The following is a 19,765-nucleotide window of genomic DNA, read 5'->3' as shown; positions in this document are numbered from 1 at the left end:
TGTCCTCTGACAGCTCTTGTTTAAATTGCCTTTTGTCCGTGGTGCATATTGCATCTTGGCTTGTCAAGATTTACCTTGTTAACACTAGAGACCACAGGTTTTGTCCAATCTTCATGAAATTTGATCGGAACATTTCCCTATAACATCTTTGCAGATTTTGAAACTGAGTCTTGTTTGTTAAAAAACTAGGTTAAATTAATGAAAACCTTGTTAACACTCTAGAAGTCTTATTTATTGTCGAATCTTCATGAAACTCTGTCAGAATATTTGCCTTAATGATATATAGACATAGTTCAAAATAGTTTCCATTTCATTGAAAAACATGGCCGCCAGTGGGTTGGCCAGTTTTTCTTTTATGGCTGTATTGAAATCTTGTTAACAGGTTTGGCCAAATTTATTGTCCAATATTTATGAAAATTTGTCAAGGACATTTGTCCTAATGAAATGGAAGTCAACAAAACTGGGTACTTTGAGATCATAAACTAGGTAAAATTCAAAACAAGAAAACAAAACAAACACAAATATTTCAAGTGAAAAATATTGCTGCCACATGATGTGCTAGTTGAGCTTGTATTTTTTACTAAAGTGCAGTGTTTACATCTATTAAGGAGATAACGATAATGTGTTAATGACCTTGTGTTGATGATGATGATGATGACCATGATGATGATGATGACGACGATGACAGAAGGAGAAGGTGGTGGTGATGATGGTGATGATGATGGTGGTGGTGATGGTGATGATGATGGTGATGATGATGATGATGATGATGATCATGATGATGATGATGATGATAATGATGATGATGTTGATGGTGATGATGAAAGATCATGTGCTGTACATGGAAGGTCAGGTGCTGTAATTGGAATCTCTCCGTTTGATCTATAAATAAGTAACTGGTTTAGTCCATTAGAGTTGACCCCTATTACTTAATCTAAGGTTTAAATATGGACATAAGCCTTCTGTGTTGGAAAAATATTTTCAAGCTCACCTAGGCGATTTTGAGTTTCATTCCACATTCTGGGCGCATGTGAGTTTGGTTGGTGGTAACCATACCAGACGGGTTTCACAACACAAGACTACTCCAAAATTGAACAAAGTCAGTTTAAACTATAAATTTTTGTGAGTTTAGAAGGTAAATAAGGTAGGAGTGGTGGGTCCTCACATAATGAAGCATGAGGGGCAGAAGGACCTCGATAACTTTGTAATACACACAGAATATTTTCAAATAAAAAATGTGTAATGTGCATAGAAATAAACTATTTATGTTTCATAACATACTATATTCTCCTTAACTGAACCTTCTCAGAAAAGGTTAGTTTCTTCGTGCCTCTGTGAGCTCCACAGGGACACTCGTTTGATTTTATTTATAAAAAAATGAATGCAAGGAAAACTTATTAAAGTTCCTAATTTTTTTATCTAAGCTGTAGTATGACAACAGTCCTCCAGGCTTCTTTGAACATGTAAATTAAGACTTAGTATTAATGTGGCAATATATACATGGCAAAAATTGTAAGTGTACAATTGTACAGTTAAGAAGGATCAACTTTCATATCATATTAAACATATGTTGACAACCTGCAGGTGAAGAAGGATTACCTGGACGGTATGGGAGACACCCTTGACGTTGTGGTGATGGGAGCCTATCACGGCACAGGCAAGCGGACTGGCAGATATGGGGGGTTCCTGCTGGGCTGTTATGATGAAGAGAATGAGGAATTTCAATGTATATGCAAGGTAACACGTGCATTAGCTGTTTGGACTTTAAGCTTGACTATTCATGTAGAAGTTAGAATAGTTATTGAATAGTTTATTTGAAAATTTTCAATGAAATGTATCAAAAAATAAAAGCACTGGAAAGCAAGCTTGGTTTTGGGGTCTACCCTTTGAATGTTATTGAATAACATTTGAAATTTAGACATTGAATTTATAAACCAAAGATTCAACTATTGTAATTTAACCAGCAAAATTTAAGATGATTGATTGTCTTATTTTTCAAGGTAGCGTACAAATTTTGTTAAACAAAACAGTAGTACAATGAGCCTTGTAGGAAAACTGGGCTAATTGCCTGTGAAGTCAGCACAGGCATATATTGGACACCTCTTTCTGCCTAAATTAAATTTTTATGCCCCCTTTCGAAGAAAAGGGGGTATATAGTTTTCGCACTTTAAGTCCGTCAGTCTGTCTGTCACACTTTTCGAGTCCGCTCTCTATGCCCCCCTTCGAAGAAGAGGGGGTATATTGTTTTGCACATGTTGGTCCTTCCGTATGTCCGTCCGTCCACCAGATGGTTTCCGGATGATAACTTAAGAACTCTTTGGCCTAGGATCATGAAACTTCATAGGTACATAGATCATGACTTGCAGATGACCCCTATTGATTTTATGGTCACTAGGACAAAGGTCAAGGTCACGGTGACCGGAAATAGTTAAATGGTTTCCGGATGATAATTCAAGAAGGCTTGTGCTTAGGATCATGAAACTTCATAGGTACATTGATCATGACTCACAGATGGCCCCTATTGATTTTCAGGTCACTAGGTCAAAGGTCAAGGTCACAGTGACCAGAAATAGTAAAATGGTTTCCGGATAACTCAAGAACGCTTATGCCTAGGGTCATGAAACTTCATAGGTACATTGATCATGACTCGCAGATGACCCCTATTGAATTTCAGGTCACTAGGTCAAAGGTCAAGGTCACGGTGACCAGAAATAGTAAAATGATTTCTGGATGATAACTCAAGAACACTTATGCCTAGGATCATGAAACTTCATAGGTACATTGATCATGACTCGCAGATGACCCCTATTGATTTTCAGGTCACTAGGTCAAAGGTCAAGGTCACAGTGACTTGACACAGTAAAATGGTTTCCGGATGATAACTTAAGAAAGCTTACGCCAAGGATCATGAAACTTCATAGGTACATTGATCATGACTCGCAGATGACCCCTATTGATTTTCAGGTCACTAGGTCAAAGGTCAAGGTCTGTGCCAAAAAACGTATTCACACAATGGCTGCCACTACAACTGACAGCCCATATGGGGGGGTGGGGGCATGCATGTTTTACAAACAGCCCTTGTTCAAATAGTTTTCATCCGATCCTTACCAAACTTGGTCAGAAGTTGTATCTAGACAATATCTAGGTCAAGTTCGAATATGGGTCATGCAAGGTTAAAAACTAGGTCACGGGGTCACTTAGTGCAATTCAATAACTTCTATCGAAGCGTTTATTGGGGGCATATGTCATCCTATGGAGACAGCTCTTGTTGGGACTCTTTCAATGAACTATACAGTTAAAGCAGAAAGTGTCCTCCCTGATAAGCCTATGTGGATTGCACAGGCTAATCTAGGACGACACTACACACATTTCTCATGTACTGCAGATTGGTACAGGCTTCAAGGATGAAGATCTAGAGCAGCATACTACGTTCTTCAAGAACCATGTAATAGAAAAGCCCAAGTCCTACTACAAGTGGGACAAGTCGGTGGAGTGTGACCACTGGTTTGATGCTGTACAGGTGTGGGAGATCAAGGCAGCCGACCTCTCTGTATCCCCTGTACACAGGGCGGCTGCGGGACTGGTGAGATAAACTGACCTTTTATAGGTCAATTGAGGATTGTCATAAACTAGTATGTTTAGGACTCAAAAGTTTTGTTAGAACAGAGGCCCAGACAATCATTACTATTTTGGAGAAGTGAGCTGTCTGAGTGTCTTTGGTTATTTTTCAACCATGACCTTTTATAAACCCATCAATTGTAAAGCTGATTATTGGCTTAGTCCTCTTTCTGTTCAACTCTTCTTTCTTTTAAATCGGCTGTAAATTTCAATTGTAAAGTTCGTTATGCACTATTCATTTCAAAACTGAAAAGTTTATTGATTAATTTGCTTTAAAATGTATATATTTTTCAAAACCAGAGTACGCATAAAATGTCTTCTTCTGCGCATGTCAGATCAGTGTATAACTGAAGAGTGCACATCTTCTAAGGTCCTAATTCTTTTCTCCCACCCCATTATTTAAAATGGACCTCTGCTTTATTTATACTAAGCTGTCAATTTAATTGTTCAGACACAAATTACGTTTGATCCTGTATGTTGTTCTTTCAGGTTGATCCAGAGAAGGGAATCTCACTTCGGTTTCCACGTTTTTTAAGGATCCGGGATGATAAGAAACCCGAGCAGGCCACATCTGCATCTCAGGTGAGGTCCAAATGGGGTTAACATGGAAAAACAAAGCCTGTATAAAAAATCTGTGCCAAAGGAGGCGATCAACCCACAATTAGCTTTAAAGGAACTTTACTTTTGTAGTACATGTATTTTACAACCTTATAGCTTACTATTGTAGGTCAAACCTTGCCATGTTTCGAATGGTTTTCTTGGTGAATTGGTGTAAAAAATAAACACAATTGTAAAAACTGTCAAGCTTTGATACGAATGTCAATTAAGACCCTTATTTTAATGTACCTGTGCAAAAGGAATAAAACCATTACTCTCCTGATTAAGCAACAGTTGAGACCTTTTTATTTTAATCCAATTGCATCGAAGGCTTATTGATCTTTTAAATGCAGACTGTATGGTAATGCTATTACCATATCATCTAAATATTAATGTAGGTGGCAGAGATGTACCGAAACCAGTCGCAGATTCAGAACCAAAACAAAGACAAGAACAAGGCAGTTGATGACGAGGACTTCTATTGATACAAGGGGCCTGAATGAAGAAGACTTCTATTGATACATGGGGCCTGAATGAAGAAGACTTCTATTGATACATGGGGCCTGAATTAAATGTGTGTGTGTTGAAGATGGAATAGATCCGCTGTTGACTTAACATGAAACAAGTAGCTCAAAGAAATTCTTTTTCGTACTTTGATCATTATGATATAGGATTTTGCAATTAGATTTATGTTGAGATTTCGAGTTAAATTATGTATGTAAAGTTACATTTTGTTCTTATTGATATTTAATGTTAAATTTAAGAGCGTATTTTCTTCTCTGCTTTTTTAATGTTTTATAAATGTCTTTTGTATAGAGATAAATTTCATAGAAGATATTTTTACTCCATTTTGCTGAACATTACTAGCAATGAATTATATGATGTTCATTTGAAAGTCTATGTAATATATAACGTCATTTATGATAAATTGGCAATATAGGTGTGAAAGATTTGTGTTTCTTAATATTTGGGTTTACTGTTTAAAACTTACTTATTTAATTATGATGTCAGTGCTGTTTTGTAGTTTAATTTGTCATGAATAAATATATAATACCCACATTACTTGTTTAATAAATGATGTAAAGTGCAACTTAATAATGTAGAGACATTAAATAATTGAAATTTGTCCAAAAAGCATTTTGCTGTATTGTCATGGCTTTGCCAATACATTAAAGTTAAGTTTATAAACAGAGCCTGTGAAAACCAATGGCTGTGTTAAAGCATTTAGTGGCATATTGGGCAAATGTACCTCTGATAACAAAGTAGAGGATAGTATGCTATATCCCCTGTGGTTGCCTGTAAGTCAACACAAACTTATTTGACTATCATAATTATTGTAAGTTTACAGGCACTGGAAAATATTTATTATTAATATTTGTGTCGGAAAATGTAGATACAATTACTTTTTAAGTACAGGAACATTATAGACCCACTAAAATATGGGATACAGGTATGCAATAAGTATAGCATCAAATGTTTCAACGAATTATAACATGTGCTTGTATAATACTATGCTGTATAGTATGAATTACTTCTAGATATGCTTCAGTTTTACAATACTCCCCCAAAAAAAATTTGGGGGGGGGGGGGCATATAGTCCCCGCTTTATCTGTCCGTCTGTGCACAATTTTTGTCCAGGCTATTTCTCAGCAATTAATTACCGGAATTCAATTAAACTTTATGGGAAGCGTCACTACCAAGTTATGGCCCTTTGAAATTTTCCATTAACTGTACATATAGTGCAATTCTTGTCTGGGCAATTTCTCAGCAACTAATGACTGGAATTCAATGAAACTTTATGGGAAGCTTCACTACCAATAGGAGATGTGCATATTATCAGCCGGTTCTCGTCGGATGATTTTTCACAGAGTTGTGGCCCTTTGAAATTTTCCATTGTACATATAGTGCAATTCTTGTTCGAGCTATTTCTCAGCAACTTATTACGGGAATTCAATGAAACTTTATGGATGCTTCACTACCAACAGGAGATGTGCATATTATCAGCCGGTTATGGTCGGATGATTTTTCACGTAGTTATGGCCCTTTGAAGTTTTCTATAAACTGTACATATAGTGCAATTCTTGTCCGGGCTATTTCTCCCCAACTACTGACTGGACTTCAATGAAGCTTTTTGAGAAGCTTAACTACCTTGAGGAGATGCGCATGTTATCTGTGGGTTCTGGTTAGATGATTTATTTAGAGAGTTATGGCCCTTTGAAATTTTTAAGTTGCTAAACCATCCATCATATTATTTTGTCCAAAGTTACGCCCGTCAAGACGTTTCCTTTTATCTGAATATAAAGTGCAATAATGTGACAAAAAAAAAACTTGGGGGGAGCATCACCCGTCTCCGACGGTTTCTTGTTGGTTTAGCATTGCAAAATAAACTGTCAAAAATTTAGAGTAATTAATTATGAAGGAAACTCGTATGTTGTAAATTTAGAGTCACACAAATAATTAATTGGCTAAAACAGGTGTCTGAAAATAAGTTCGAAAACTTAAGAGTAATTATACTCCTACACAATGTACAATATTAAAAATTAAGTCAATTGTTCATAATGGCATTAAATTATGGTTTCTGTCCTAATGTATTTTTTGTCGAAAATGTTTACCTTTTTAACACTTGAGAGGTGATATGTTTTTTCTAATTGTGTGAGCACTTGATCAGAATTTTGATCTTTATCATATTGAGGTCTAGATAGAATCTGGGTCCAAAATCTAGGTCACAATGTCAAATATTAGAAAAGCCTTGTTTTCACTATTAAGGAAGCATCAGATGATCAAAATAACTAAAAAAAAACTTACCAAAAGTACTTTGTCTGCTCTCTAAATCAAATAGTTTAAATTGATGCATTATGAAATGGTAATGTTTGTGGGCATTAGATTCCATCAAGTTTAATAACCAGTCTGAAATAAGTGAAGCATTTATGAATAATGGCACCTCAATAATCCCAAATTCACAATATTAATGATGTCTGCTTACTTATTTATGGTTCTCAGTCTGAAACTTTAGTTTGCATTTATCAGTTATGATGACAATTTTGGGTAAGGTCAAGGTCACTATAACTAAATATAGAAAAAACTTGCTGAATAAATTTAGTTTAGATGAAGGCATTGCACTGAAATTGTGAGTAGATTGCTATCACGTGGACTTAGCTTAGAATTGCATTTCTGTCTATTTGGATTAATGATATGGGAATATTGCTAATGCTGATAATAAAAGTTTGAGTAGTAAGCTTGTTTGCAGACCTATCATGTGATTTCTCACAATTAAAAATGTGTCTGTATGACACTGATGCCCTGATGTCCGACAAGGAGTGAACAAAAATATGTAGGTTTGCAATTTCGCATTGTTGTCGATATGTTTCAGTCCTATAGCAGTAATACTGGTATTTTGTTAGTTGAGCACAATTGCGCAATTTCACACGCTGGTTAATATATATTTGCAAAGTCTCATCCCTCAAGCACCAATACTTCATGAGTTGCGCAACATTTAAGTGAAACAGATATAGGGACAGAGAAGGGGAATCACCCTCATGAAGTTGTGGCATAACTGAATTAGACTTTTATGTTAAATGTTGAAGACTTGGTTTCATCGCATTGCCTTTTTTTGCTTGTATCCATTATTTTCTCTGCAATCATTTGTACAACAAATCCATACATTATTCCCATAAAAATATAACCAAGACCTTTTAACAGGCGTATTTTGGTGCTTTCTTGTATTATTCATATTAATGTTTAGATGAGTTATTGTGGACATTTGGTTACTTACATTTAATTAAGGGAACGTTATGGTTTATTAAGGATTTCTCATGAGTTTAATATTTATATCCTTATGAGGGTTTTTATGGCATTGACAAAGACACAAAAAGGAAACAATTGCAATCCATATATAACAATAATTTATTCCATACCACCTAAGAGATACACAGCTATCATAATGCATGTAACAGTAATCCATAGACTGCAAAGATCTAGTTCTACAAGTCACAATCATCATCTTTTAAACAATTAATCTACAAGCATAAATAGCAGCTATAATTATAATAATTTCATCATTTGTTCAACACAAAAATAAATAAAATATGTTCATTTTGGCATAATTGTAATTGCCACTATTTTGTACAAATTTGTTGTGTTTGAACAAATTATTTCCCAGCATTCAATTTAATATTGAAATGTACACATTGGATCCATTGAGGGGACATATCCACTCTGTTCATCAGCAAGCTGTAATCATCTGTGCTAAAATTTTACATTCATCTAATTGTACAAACACAAAATCAGATCTTATTAACACTGTTGTCTTGCTTTGTCCACAAAAACTGTTTGTTATATGTTTGTTACATGCATCAAACTTAAATATTTATTATAGATGTGAAAGGGTATTACATATATATATTTTCATCTACTAAAGTCTTCAATAAATCATAAATAACAGTCACATACCCACTCTTTTTGAAGGTCTATTTTATTAACATCATATTCTGAGAAAGAGGAAGGTCCCAACATTTATTTAACACATAAATTATGTCTTCAATCAATAATTATTCAAAATACACGGGAAAGCAAGTACCCGGTAACCGAAGAAAAAATTCCACTCAAAGAGCATATATTTATGGTAGCAATAAATACTATGCAATAGATGCAGAACAAAGTATTAGTATGGCAGAAGTAGTGCTTAACCTCTACAGTGAGGTAGTATCGTTTAAGATATAATACAAGCTACTTGTGTCCAAGATCCAATGCAACACATATATACTGTATATCTGGCACCGAATTTAAACAATGCTCAAGTCTGTTGTAAGACCAACTGTCTTTCATAGGCTTGACATTCATTTGTATTGAATTCTAACTGCTGCTCTATTGTACTACCAAACACACTTAAATTCTGATAGGTTTCTATTGAAATGCAACATTTACGTCTTAAAACTATGTAACCTCCGTATCAATAATTGTCCCGAAATAGATTTGACTACAAGATAGAATATGTATTAATTTACTATTTACATTTCTTTTCCACAAGCAAGTTAACATCGGAATGTCTGGAAAGTAGGAGATTCTGTAAATATTTCTCCATATGAATATATATAATTTGCACATTGTAAATTGCAATCTAATTGAAAATACAGCATAATACAATTTGTTCATTTAATGCATTTTAGGTTTAACAAAAAAATAACAAAGAAACAAACAAAAAAGAACTGAAAGACTAGATAGAAATAACAACAAATAAAGAGATCTTATCGTAGAAATCAACAAAGCCAATAAGAGTAATTAATATAAAGCTTTTGTACATATAACAGAATTCATTGATTTTGCAAAATATATAAACTGTTCAAATATTATTCCTTTCATTTATAATAAGCAAATTTAACCTTTAAACAGAAAATCCTAGCTGTCCAACAAGGCATGAAATTGGAAGTAACTTAAGGTAGTGCACCTCTAATGGGCACATATCCAAATATAATCTAATTAATTATTTTCTTAATCAGCATCATTTCACTGAACTACATGCAAATTTGTAGGTAGGCTTTCCATGCTTTTTAAAAAAATATACCGATTTTTTCAAAACCACCCCCACGCTCGGCTTTTGCCCAGTTTATTTTCACCCCTGGGGTATATAAAAGTTCCATAATTCATTCAAATTTCCAAATATGGGCATGCAGTTGGTGTGTACAGATGCTGTAAAGGTGTTTAAAGTTTAAACAAGATGAAATAAGTATTCTTTTACAGACATTTATTTTTTACAAATTTTTATCTATGGAAGAGCACCATGAAATGTAAGTGATTTCAGCCAAGTAAAAATTGGGTCGGTTAAAAACAAAGTGTCATAAAATTCAAAATAGTATCATTTAAGTCATATTTTAAACTTAGTTTTTATAGAAACACTATATACAGCAAAAATACCAAGAACTAGACAGATTTACCGTTTACTTTTTGAAATAAAAATAAAAATGCAACATGCATGGTTCGTATTTTCAACAGTAAATCACCCAATTTCGCCATAACGTTGTTTTAATTTTAATAATTGAAAAATGTGCATAAAAATTGCAACATATTTAACAATAAATATAGCTTATATGCCATATTAAATCAAATTACGTTAGAAAATAAATAAAACGCGTCGCAAAAAAGTATACGTCGTCGGCAGGATTCGAACCTGCGCGGGAATATCCCAAAAGATTTCTAGTCTATCGCCTTAACCACTAGGCTACGGCACCTAATAGTAGGCTCTTCAACCTTCGAAGAAATCGCGGGAAATCATTAGAGGTGCACTACCTTAAAACATATCAACTATTTATTGTTACACATATTTAGGGATTACACTTTCAAAATAATGTCTGTGAAGAAATCAATAAAGAAAAATTTGCTGAAATTTCTTTCATGATTTGTGCAATTAAATGAACTTTCCTCTTAAATAAAGAACCCATAAAAATATTCTGAAACCAGCGCATGGCTTTTGTTCATTAGCACAATTTTAGACATTAAATGATTAATTTATAGGCAAATTGATTTCAAAACCGTTTTCTTTAAGGACCACACAACCAAGACAAGACAGTCACCTTCTGATATTATTCATTTTTTTCAGAACAGCATGTATGGACCATTAATACACATTTATATATAAAATCACAATTAACAAAGGATTCTCCAAATATAAGCATGAAATGGTATATACATGTATTCAAATAAATCCCACAACCTCGTGCAATATGTAATGATACATTCATAATAATTTTCTACAAAATATTTGTTAACAATAAAAACAAATGTAAAATGAATTTTGCAGTACATAATATATGAAATGCTGTTGCTTTCACAAAAATCATTATAAATGAAAGAATGATGCTTATTTTCACAAAAATGTGGCCAATATTAGAAACAAGAAACCGTCGGAGAGGGGTGATGCTCCCCAAAGGTTGTTTTTTGTCACAATATTGCACTATATACTCAGATAAAAGGAAACATCTAGTAGTTGGGGGGACAAGAATTGCACTATATGTACAGTTTATAGAAAATTTCAAAGGGCCATAACTCTGTGAAAAATCATCCGACTAGAACCGGCTTATAATATGCACATCTCCTCTTGGTAGTAAAGCTTCCCATAAAGTTTAATTGAATTCCGGTCATTAATTGCTGAGAAATAGCCCGGACAAAAATTGTGCATGGACGGACACACACACGGACAGATGAAGCGGCGACTATTTGCTTTCCCAAAAAAAATTGGGGGAGCATAATAAAACAACTTATGTTTATTTCAAAATATTGACTGCAAGTAGTTTCAAATGACCAGAGTTTAGTTCACTTAAAACTATTTTTTTATATAAGCAATCAAATACAAAGTGATTGTGAGGACAATTCAAATATAGTTAATCTCTACAGCATGTAATGTTCACCAAGCAATTATCATGATCAACTTTACCTTTTTCAAGCCATAATGTAAACAGACATTTGTTGAGTACATTTAGTAAATTTGCACCATGCTGTTTAGTATTTTCTGCAAAACATTTGTTTCGGATTTCAAGAAACATGTCATAAATGGATTTCTTAACAGATGAAATAAAAATAAAACCCTAGTAAATAAATTTACAACCAAATATCAAACAAAATTATATGTTAGTTTCCATGCAGCACAAGTGTATTACATAAGACTAAAATTTCCATGAAATGTGTGTAACTCATTAAACAGATCAACAAATCAAAATAAAGTTCCCTATTATAAGTTTGAAGTTGGTGAGTTAGGCGAGTGTACCATAGTTTGTAATGTAGTTCATAATTTGAGTTACATCATACAAAAATGAGTGTAATGCCATATGCAGCCAGCATAGCTCTAGACTAGCCTGTTTAACTTTGATTCTACTCCCAAATTTCATGCTGGTATCAATTAACAAGAGGGCCATGATGGCCCTGAATGGCTCACCTGACTAACCAAATGCAATCCCAACCCAGATTTCATCAAGATAAACATTCAGACCAAATTTCATAAAGATTGGATGAAAACTGTGACCTCTATTGTCTAAACAAGGTTTTTCTATTATATGACCTAGTGGCCTAGTTTTTGACCTAGTGACCTAGTTGTTGACCCCAGATGGCCCAAACACAATCCCAACTCAGATTTCATCAAGATAAACATTCTGACCAAATTTCATAAAGATTGGATGAAAACTGTGATCTCTACTGTCTACACAAACAAATTGTTGAAGGTTTTTCTATTATTTTACCTTGTGAACTAGTTTTTGACCTCAGATGACCAAAATACAATCCCAACCCAGATTTCATCAAGATAAACATTCTGACCAAATTTCATAAAGATTGGATGAAAACTGCGACCTCTATTGTCTACACAAGGTTTTTCTATTATTTGACCTAGTTTTTGACCTAGTGACCTAGTTTTTGACCCCAGATGACCCAAATACAATCCCAACCCAGATTTAATCAAGATAAACATTCTGACGAAATTTCATAAAGATTGGATGAAATCTGTGACCTCTACTGTTTACACAAGGTTTTTCTGTTATTTGACCTAGTTTTTGACCTAGTGACCTAGTTTTTGACCCCAGATGACCGAAATACAATCCCAACCCAGATTTCATCAAGATAAACATTCTGACCAAATTTCATAAAGATTGGATGAAAACTGTGACCTCTACTGTCTACACAAGGTTTTTCTATTATTTGACCTAGTTTTTTACCTAGTGCCCTAGTTTTTGACCCAGATGACCCAAATACAATCCCAACCCAGATTTCATCAAGATAAACATTCTGACCAAATTTCATAAAGATTGGATGAAAACTGCAACCTCTATTATCTACACAAGGTTTTTCTATTATTTGACCTATAATGTGACCTAGTTTTTGACCTAGTGACCTAGTTTTTGATCCCAGATGACCCAAATACAATCCCAACCCAGATTTCATCAAGATAAACATTTTGACCAAATTTCATAAAGATTTGATGAAAACTGTGACCTCTTCTGTCTACACAAACAAATTGTTGACGGACAGACGCACGCACACATGCACGCACACACAACGGACGCCAGACATCATACAGTCACATAAGCTCATCATGTAACTCCGTGACAGGTGAGCTAAAAATATTTTAACATAAAACAATTTTTTTCCATGAGCATTATTATAAAATGCAATATAAATGACAGATACAGATTTGTTTTAAATAAACCCATCACTGAATATTGCATACTATGCACTAAGTATTGACAGAATAAAGACAACCTTATATTTAAACAATTCACAAATTTGTGTAAAAAAGAAAACATTTCAGTTCCTGGCAATTTTAAATTGTTGGTCTTATTCAATGCAACAACCAACAAGGATTTGTGTATTTGTAATAACATATACACTATTTATATTAAATGCAACAACCAACAAGGATTTGTGTATTTGTGATAACATATACATAGATGAGAAACATAAACAAGAGTGCCAAACTGTCACAAGATACGCCCGTTTGAAGGTTTTGGACAACTTGATAACTTTACCATGACCCATATTTGAACTTGACCTACATATCATCTAGACACAACTTCTGACCAAATTTGGTGAAGATCAGATGAAAACTACTTCAATTAGAGAGCGGACACCATGCTTAATGCTTGAAATGCACTAAGTGACCTCGTGATCTAGTTTTTGACCTGACATGACCCATATTTGAACTTGACCTAGATATTGTCTAGACACAACTTCTGACCAAATGTGGTGAAGATCGGATGAAAACTACTTCAATTAGAGAGCCGACACCATGCTAAATGCTTGAAATGCACTTAGTGACCCCGTTACCTAGTTTTTGACCCGGCATGACCCATATTCGAACTTGACCTAGACATTGTCCAGATACAACTTCTGACCAAGTTTGGTGAAGATTGGAAAAAAACTAATTCAATTAGAGAGCGGACACCATGCTTAATGCTTGAAATGCACTAAGTGACCCTGTGACCTAGTTTTTGACCCGGCATAACCCATATTCGAACTTGGCCTAGATATCAACTAGATGCAACTGCTGACCAAGTTTGGTGAAGATCGGATGAATACAATTTGAATTAGAGTCCGGACAAAGTAAAATGCACTAATTGACCCTTTGACCTAGTTTTTGACCCAGCATGACCCATATTCGGACTTGACCTAGATATCAACTAGATGCAACTACTGACCAAGTTTGGTGAAGATCGGATGAATACAATTTGAATTAGAGTCCGGACAAAGTGGCGCCGTTGAAAATGCACTAATTGACCCTATGACCTAGTTTTTGACCCGGCATGACCCATATTCGAACTTGGCCTAGATATCAACTAGATGCAACTGCTGACCAAGTTTGGTGAAGATCGGATGAATACAATTTGAAATAGAGTCCGGACAAAGTGGCCCCTTTGAAAATGCACTTATTGACCCTATGACCTAGTTTTTGACCCGGCATGACCCATATTCGAACTTGGCCTAGATATCAACTAGATGCAACTGCTGACCAAGTTTGGTGAAGATCGGATGAATACAATTTGAATTAGAGTCCGGACAAAGTGGCGCCGTTGAAAATGCACTAATTGACCCTATGACCTAGTTTTTGACCCGGCATGACCCATATTCGAACTTGGCCTAGATATCAACTAGATGCAACTGCTGACCAAGTTTGGTGAAGATCGGATGAATACAATTTGAAATAGAGTCCGGACAAAGTGGCCCCTTTGAAAATGCACTTATTGACCCTATGACCTAGTTTTTGACCCGGCATGACCCATATTCGAACTTGGCCTAGATATCAACTAGATGCAACTGCTGACCAAGTTTGGTGAAGATCGGATGAATACAATTTGAATTAGAGTCCGGACAAAGTGATGCCTTCCGCCCGCCGCCCGCCGCCCGCCGCCCGCCGCCCGCCGCGGGGTTTCACATAATACGTCCCGTATTTTATACGGGCGTATAAAAACCTTTCCTACACAACACATTTTTTTTTCAAATGAGATTCAATGTTTAGCACATAGCTTAAGAAACAAGTTAGTTTCTCAAATACAACAGTCTGCTTGAGTAAATATAACAAAATGAAAATGAGAATAAACATTTAAATGGAAATAATGTGACACAACACATTCCATATTTGCGTAGCATTATAAATCTACATGTGAATAATATACTCCTACTGTTTCAATACATGCAATACATAATATTTTATGATCTTGGAGAACTAATCTTTCTATATTTGGTCCCAACGCGCATTCAAGATCAGTTCAATAGCATGAAAAATACTTAGAAACTACACTTGAAGACTTTTTGAGGCAAAACTTTCAAACTTTAATATCTCACTCATAAGTGAGATTCTGTGCAAGCTCAGGAAAAAATCCTTTATCCCAGACAATTTGTAGCTGTAGCACGTGGGGTAGGAATGATTCCTTTATCCCTGACAATTGGTAGCTGTAGCACGTGGGGTAGGAATGATTCCTTTATCCCTGACAATTGGTAGCTGTAGCATGTGGGGTAGGAATGATTCTTTTATGCCTGACAATTGGTAGCTGTAGCACGTGGGGTAGGAATGATTCTTTTATCCCTGACAGTTGGTAGCTGTAGCACGTGGGGTAGGAATGCTTCTTTTATCCCTGACAATTGGTAGCTGTAGCACGTGGGGTAGGAATGATTCTTTTTGCACGTGGAAATGGTAAAATGCAATATCATTATAATTTTTTTAACTATCATGAATTTAAGTGGGTTTATACAGGAGGCAAAAATAAAGTCAATTCAAAAAGCAATATGGCTCGTAAGAATATTCAAGAACACAACCAGGTCATTGGAATGTTGCAGGTTACCAACTCCACGTGATAGTGTCCAACAGTCATGAATGAATGATTATATCAAAGCTTGCAAAGAATGTAGTCAAGTGATCACATGTAAAACCAAAATCTCTTCTTATAACTGAGATATTAAAGTTTGCAAAGTGTTGCATTAGATAGGTCTGCGAGTGTGTGTTGCCTTACAAAAGTCTCCAAGTTCATAATATGCCATACAACACCATCAACCTTGGTTAACAAATAACAATTTACCTGTTTAAATGAAGTGTTTATTTTAAGGTGTATACCATATACAGGTGATTTTTCATAGGATACCTTTAAATTATAACCATAAAATAAAGGTGCTACAGTGGGATATAAGGTGCTTTTTAACCACTAGGCTGGTGATGGTGAAATATTTAATTTCAACAGTATAATTCTATCAATATATACCTTTTTTAAACATCATGAATGAACAAGTTTTGTTGTTGGTGGGTACATGTATAAATTTTGGACACAGTGACTTCGGAATGTGGCCGAGAAAATCATCTAGCAAGAAGTGCAACTTAAAATGTATTGATGGATGAACTTGGCTGTACATGGGAAAGCAGACCTCAGTATTGATGCATGTTTGGTACAAAAGAGGTACTTGTTTAACACACTCTTATTTGTTCAACACACTGTTTGATTGAAACTTATTTTGAGTATGACTGAGAATTTCTCATAGAGATATGGTTTGTGGACTGGAATGAAGATTATATACATTATAATTCTTTTAGTGGACTTTAATGGAAAATGAAACATGTTTAATAATTTATTATTGTGCTAGTAATTCAAACAAGACTGTTTATTGCACAAAGCAGAAACTGTGGGGCTAAAGCAAATAAATGTTACTATGTATTCATGCTTACCCTTAATAGTGCTAATTTAATAATGACACTTGAGACATTATCATGTCATTTTGAAGTGCAGAACATTCATGTCAAATGTAAAACAAGAACACCGCCTTGCGGGTGCAGACCGCTCATCTTTTTCTTTTTAAAGGTGAAGGGACTCTCATTTTCAATCACAAAGGAGGGAGGGGTGGAGTGAAGAGGGGTGTAAAGTGTGGGTGTGTGGACATTTATTACATTATTTTCCAAAAAATGCGGAAAAAACCCATGGGGGGGGGGATTCTTGGGTTCGATGGTTGGACAGTATTTCTGGTTGGACGGTATTTCAAACATAAAATAATAAAAATAAATATTTGTGTTTTTTAACCGTTTCAAAAAAAAAAATTGGGGGGGGGGGGGGGGTATAATGTGAGGGTGTGGTGGTCATTTGTGAGATGATTATAAAAAAAAAAAATTAGGGGGGGGGGAGATTCAGGTGGGGGGAGGGGGGGAGGATTCTTGGGTGCGATGGTTGGACGGTATTTCAAACATAAAATAATATTTAAAAATATTTGTGTTTTTAACCGTTTAAAAAAAAATGGGGGGGGGGTGGGGTGGGGGGGGGTGTAGTGTGAGGGTGTGGTGGTCATTTGTGAGATGATCAAAAAAAAAAAAAATTAGGGGGGGATTCTGGGGGGGGGAGGGGGGAGGGGGGAAGGGCACAGGGGATGGTTTGGGTGGAGTCTATTGTGGTATGTCAGGTAAGAGTAGTTTTGTCAAAGTATCAATCAAATCTAATCATAAATAAAGAAGTTATGGCAATTTTAGCAAAATTTAATAATTTGACCTTGAGAGTCAAGGTCATTCAAAGGCAAAGGTAAAATTCAACTTGCCAGGTACAGTAACCTCATGATAGCATGAAAGTATTTGAAGTTTGAAAGCAATAGCCTTGATACTTAAGAAGTAAAGTGGATCGAAACACAAAATTTAACCATATATTCAAAGTTACTAAGTCAAAAAAGGGCCATAATTCCGTAACAATGACAACCAGAGTCATGCAACTTGTCCTTTTACTGTACCCTTATGATAGTTTGTGAGTGTTCCAAGTATGAAAGCAATATCTATGATACTTTAGGGGTAAAAACTAAGTATAAAGGGCCCATAATTCCGTCCAAATGCCAGAGTTACATAACTTTGCCTGCACAGTCCCCTTATGATAGTTAATAAGTGGTGCAAGTATGAAAGCAATAGCTTTGATACTGTAGGAATAAAGTGGACCTAAACACAAAACTTAAACAAATTTTCAATTTTCTAAGTATAAAAAGGGCACATAATTCTGTCAAAATGCCAGTCAGAGTTACATTACTTTGCCTGCACAGTCCCCTTATGATAGTTAGTAAGTGTTGCAAGTATGAAAGCAATAGCTTTGATACTTACGGAATAAAATGGACCTAAACACAAAACTTAACCAAAATTTTCAATTTTCTAAATATAAAAAGGGCACATAATGCTGTCAAAATGCACCCCAGAGTTATCTAACTTTGCCTGCCCAGTCCCCTCATGATAGTAAGTAAGTGTACCAAGTTTGAATGCAATAGCATTGATACTTTCTGAGAAAAGTGGACCTAAACGCAAAACTTAACCAAAATTTTCAATTTTCTAAGTATAAAAAGGGCACATAATTCTGTCAAAATGCACGCCAGAGTTATCTCACTTTGACTGCTCAGTCCTCTCATGATAGTAAGTAAGTGTACCAAGTTTGAATGCAATAGCATTTATACTTTCTGAGAAAAATGGACCTAAACGCAAAACTTAACCGGACGCCAACGCCGACGCCAAGGTGATGAAAATAGCTCATAATTTTTTTTCAAAAAATAGATGAGCTAAAACAACTCTTTAAATGCTCTCTCAAAAGAATTTTTTTTGAAAACATGAAATGAATGAAGTTCAAAACCACATCTCATGCATATCTTAGATTCAACAACTCAACTTTAGTCATTTTATAGTCTCTAATAAAAATAAAACATCTTCATTCAAACGACAACCAAAAACAATTCCCTGTCAACACAGCAGACATAAAATAACCACAAATATTGTATGCTAAAATCTATCTGTAATGCCCTCCCCACAATATGTGAGACCCACGTTGTAATATCAGACGTCACAAGTTGTACCAGCATGGTCCCCAATGACAGTGGCAGCAAATAGTTGGCGACAGGGAAGAATGGAGGCGTGGCAGTGTGTTCTACAGCTAACTACAGCAGCCTGGCGTCTTCTTCTGACTGTCCACATAGGCGGCCACATTGAAGGTTGGGTCCATGGGCTGTCGGGTCTTCTTCATCTTCAAATCTCTAATAAACCAAGAATGTTGCAGTAAAGGGAGATTTATGATGGTATAACAAAACCAAAACATAAGTAATATCCCTGCCACAGGTATGTTAAATGGAAAATATCTCAGAAATGTATGAATCACTCAGAATGAAATAATGTCTTGCACATGAACCATATTGTATACATATTTGCAGTTTTGATTTAATTGTTTGGCATATGTGAGTTGAGGCCACATAATAATTATTGTGCAAACCATTTAAGATGACGTACTTAATTCTACTTTATTTAAGGTTAGTGGTGGTTACAATCGCTGGCTATCTACAGCAATATCAGTCTGAGACAAAACTTGTTTCTGTGAGTCATTATATAAGCCATGTTCTGGAAAACTGGGCTTAAGGCATGTGTGTAAAGTGTCCTCCAAGATTAGCCTGTGCAGTCCACACAGGCTTATCAGGAACAACACTTTCTGCCTAAACTGGATCTCACTAATAAGAGACTTCCTTTTAACCAAAACTGACATAAAACTGGAACGTGTTGTCCCTAATTAACCTGTGCCGACTGAATTAAGCC

General features: G+C 35.3%; 2 protein-coding genes and 1 long non-coding RNA gene across 6 annotated transcripts in view; 1 reads left to right on the top strand and 2 right to left on the bottom strand.

Annotated features, from left to right (window-relative positions):
• The window catches only part of LOC127866131 (DNA ligase 1-like), a 95,646-nt gene extending 90,374 nt beyond the window's left edge, over positions 1-5,272 (top strand). For all 3 annotated transcript variants that reach the window (XM_052406535.1, XM_052406536.1, XM_052406534.1), the window contains 4 exons: positions 1,585-1,737; positions 3,386-3,583; positions 4,108-4,200; positions 4,614-5,272. In XM_052406535.1, the coding sequence (XP_052262495.1) occupies positions 1,585-1,737; positions 3,386-3,583; positions 4,108-4,200; positions 4,614-4,700 (531 nt within the window). In that variant the 3' untranslated portion in view covers positions 4,701-5,272. The remainder of the gene's footprint in view (positions 1-1,584; positions 1,738-3,385; positions 3,584-4,107; positions 4,201-4,613) is intronic.
• Positions 5,273-8,100: 2,828 nt separating this feature from the next.
• On the bottom strand, positions 8,101-17,273 carry LOC127866153 (uncharacterized). Its single transcript, XR_008042868.1, has 2 exons — positions 14,947-17,273; positions 8,101-14,790 (listed from the first exon to the last, which is right to left on the bottom strand). It is a non-coding gene; the product is annotated as an uncharacterized LOC127866153 (long non-coding RNA).
• A 300-nt stretch (positions 17,274-17,573) lies between these two features.
• LOC127866149 (ras-related protein Rab-37-like) overlaps positions 17,574-19,765 on the bottom strand; it is a 62,708-nt gene continuing 60,516 nt past the window's right edge. For both annotated transcript variants that reach the window (XM_052406571.1, XM_052406570.1), the window contains exon 8: positions 17,574-19,215. In XM_052406571.1, the coding sequence (XP_052262531.1) occupies positions 19,116-19,215 (100 nt within the window). In that variant the 3' untranslated portion in view covers positions 17,574-19,115. The remainder of the gene's footprint in view (positions 19,216-19,765) is intronic.

Source organism: Dreissena polymorpha, chromosome 2 (genome assembly GCF_020536995.1).
Source record: "Dreissena polymorpha isolate Duluth1 chromosome 2, UMN_Dpol_1.0, whole genome shotgun sequence".
Classification (NCBI taxonomy): domain Eukaryota; kingdom Metazoa; phylum Mollusca; class Bivalvia; order Myida; family Dreissenidae; genus Dreissena; species Dreissena polymorpha.
The sequence above is the reverse complement of the archived record's forward strand: the minus strand, read 5'-3'. Positions and strand labels throughout refer to the sequence as shown.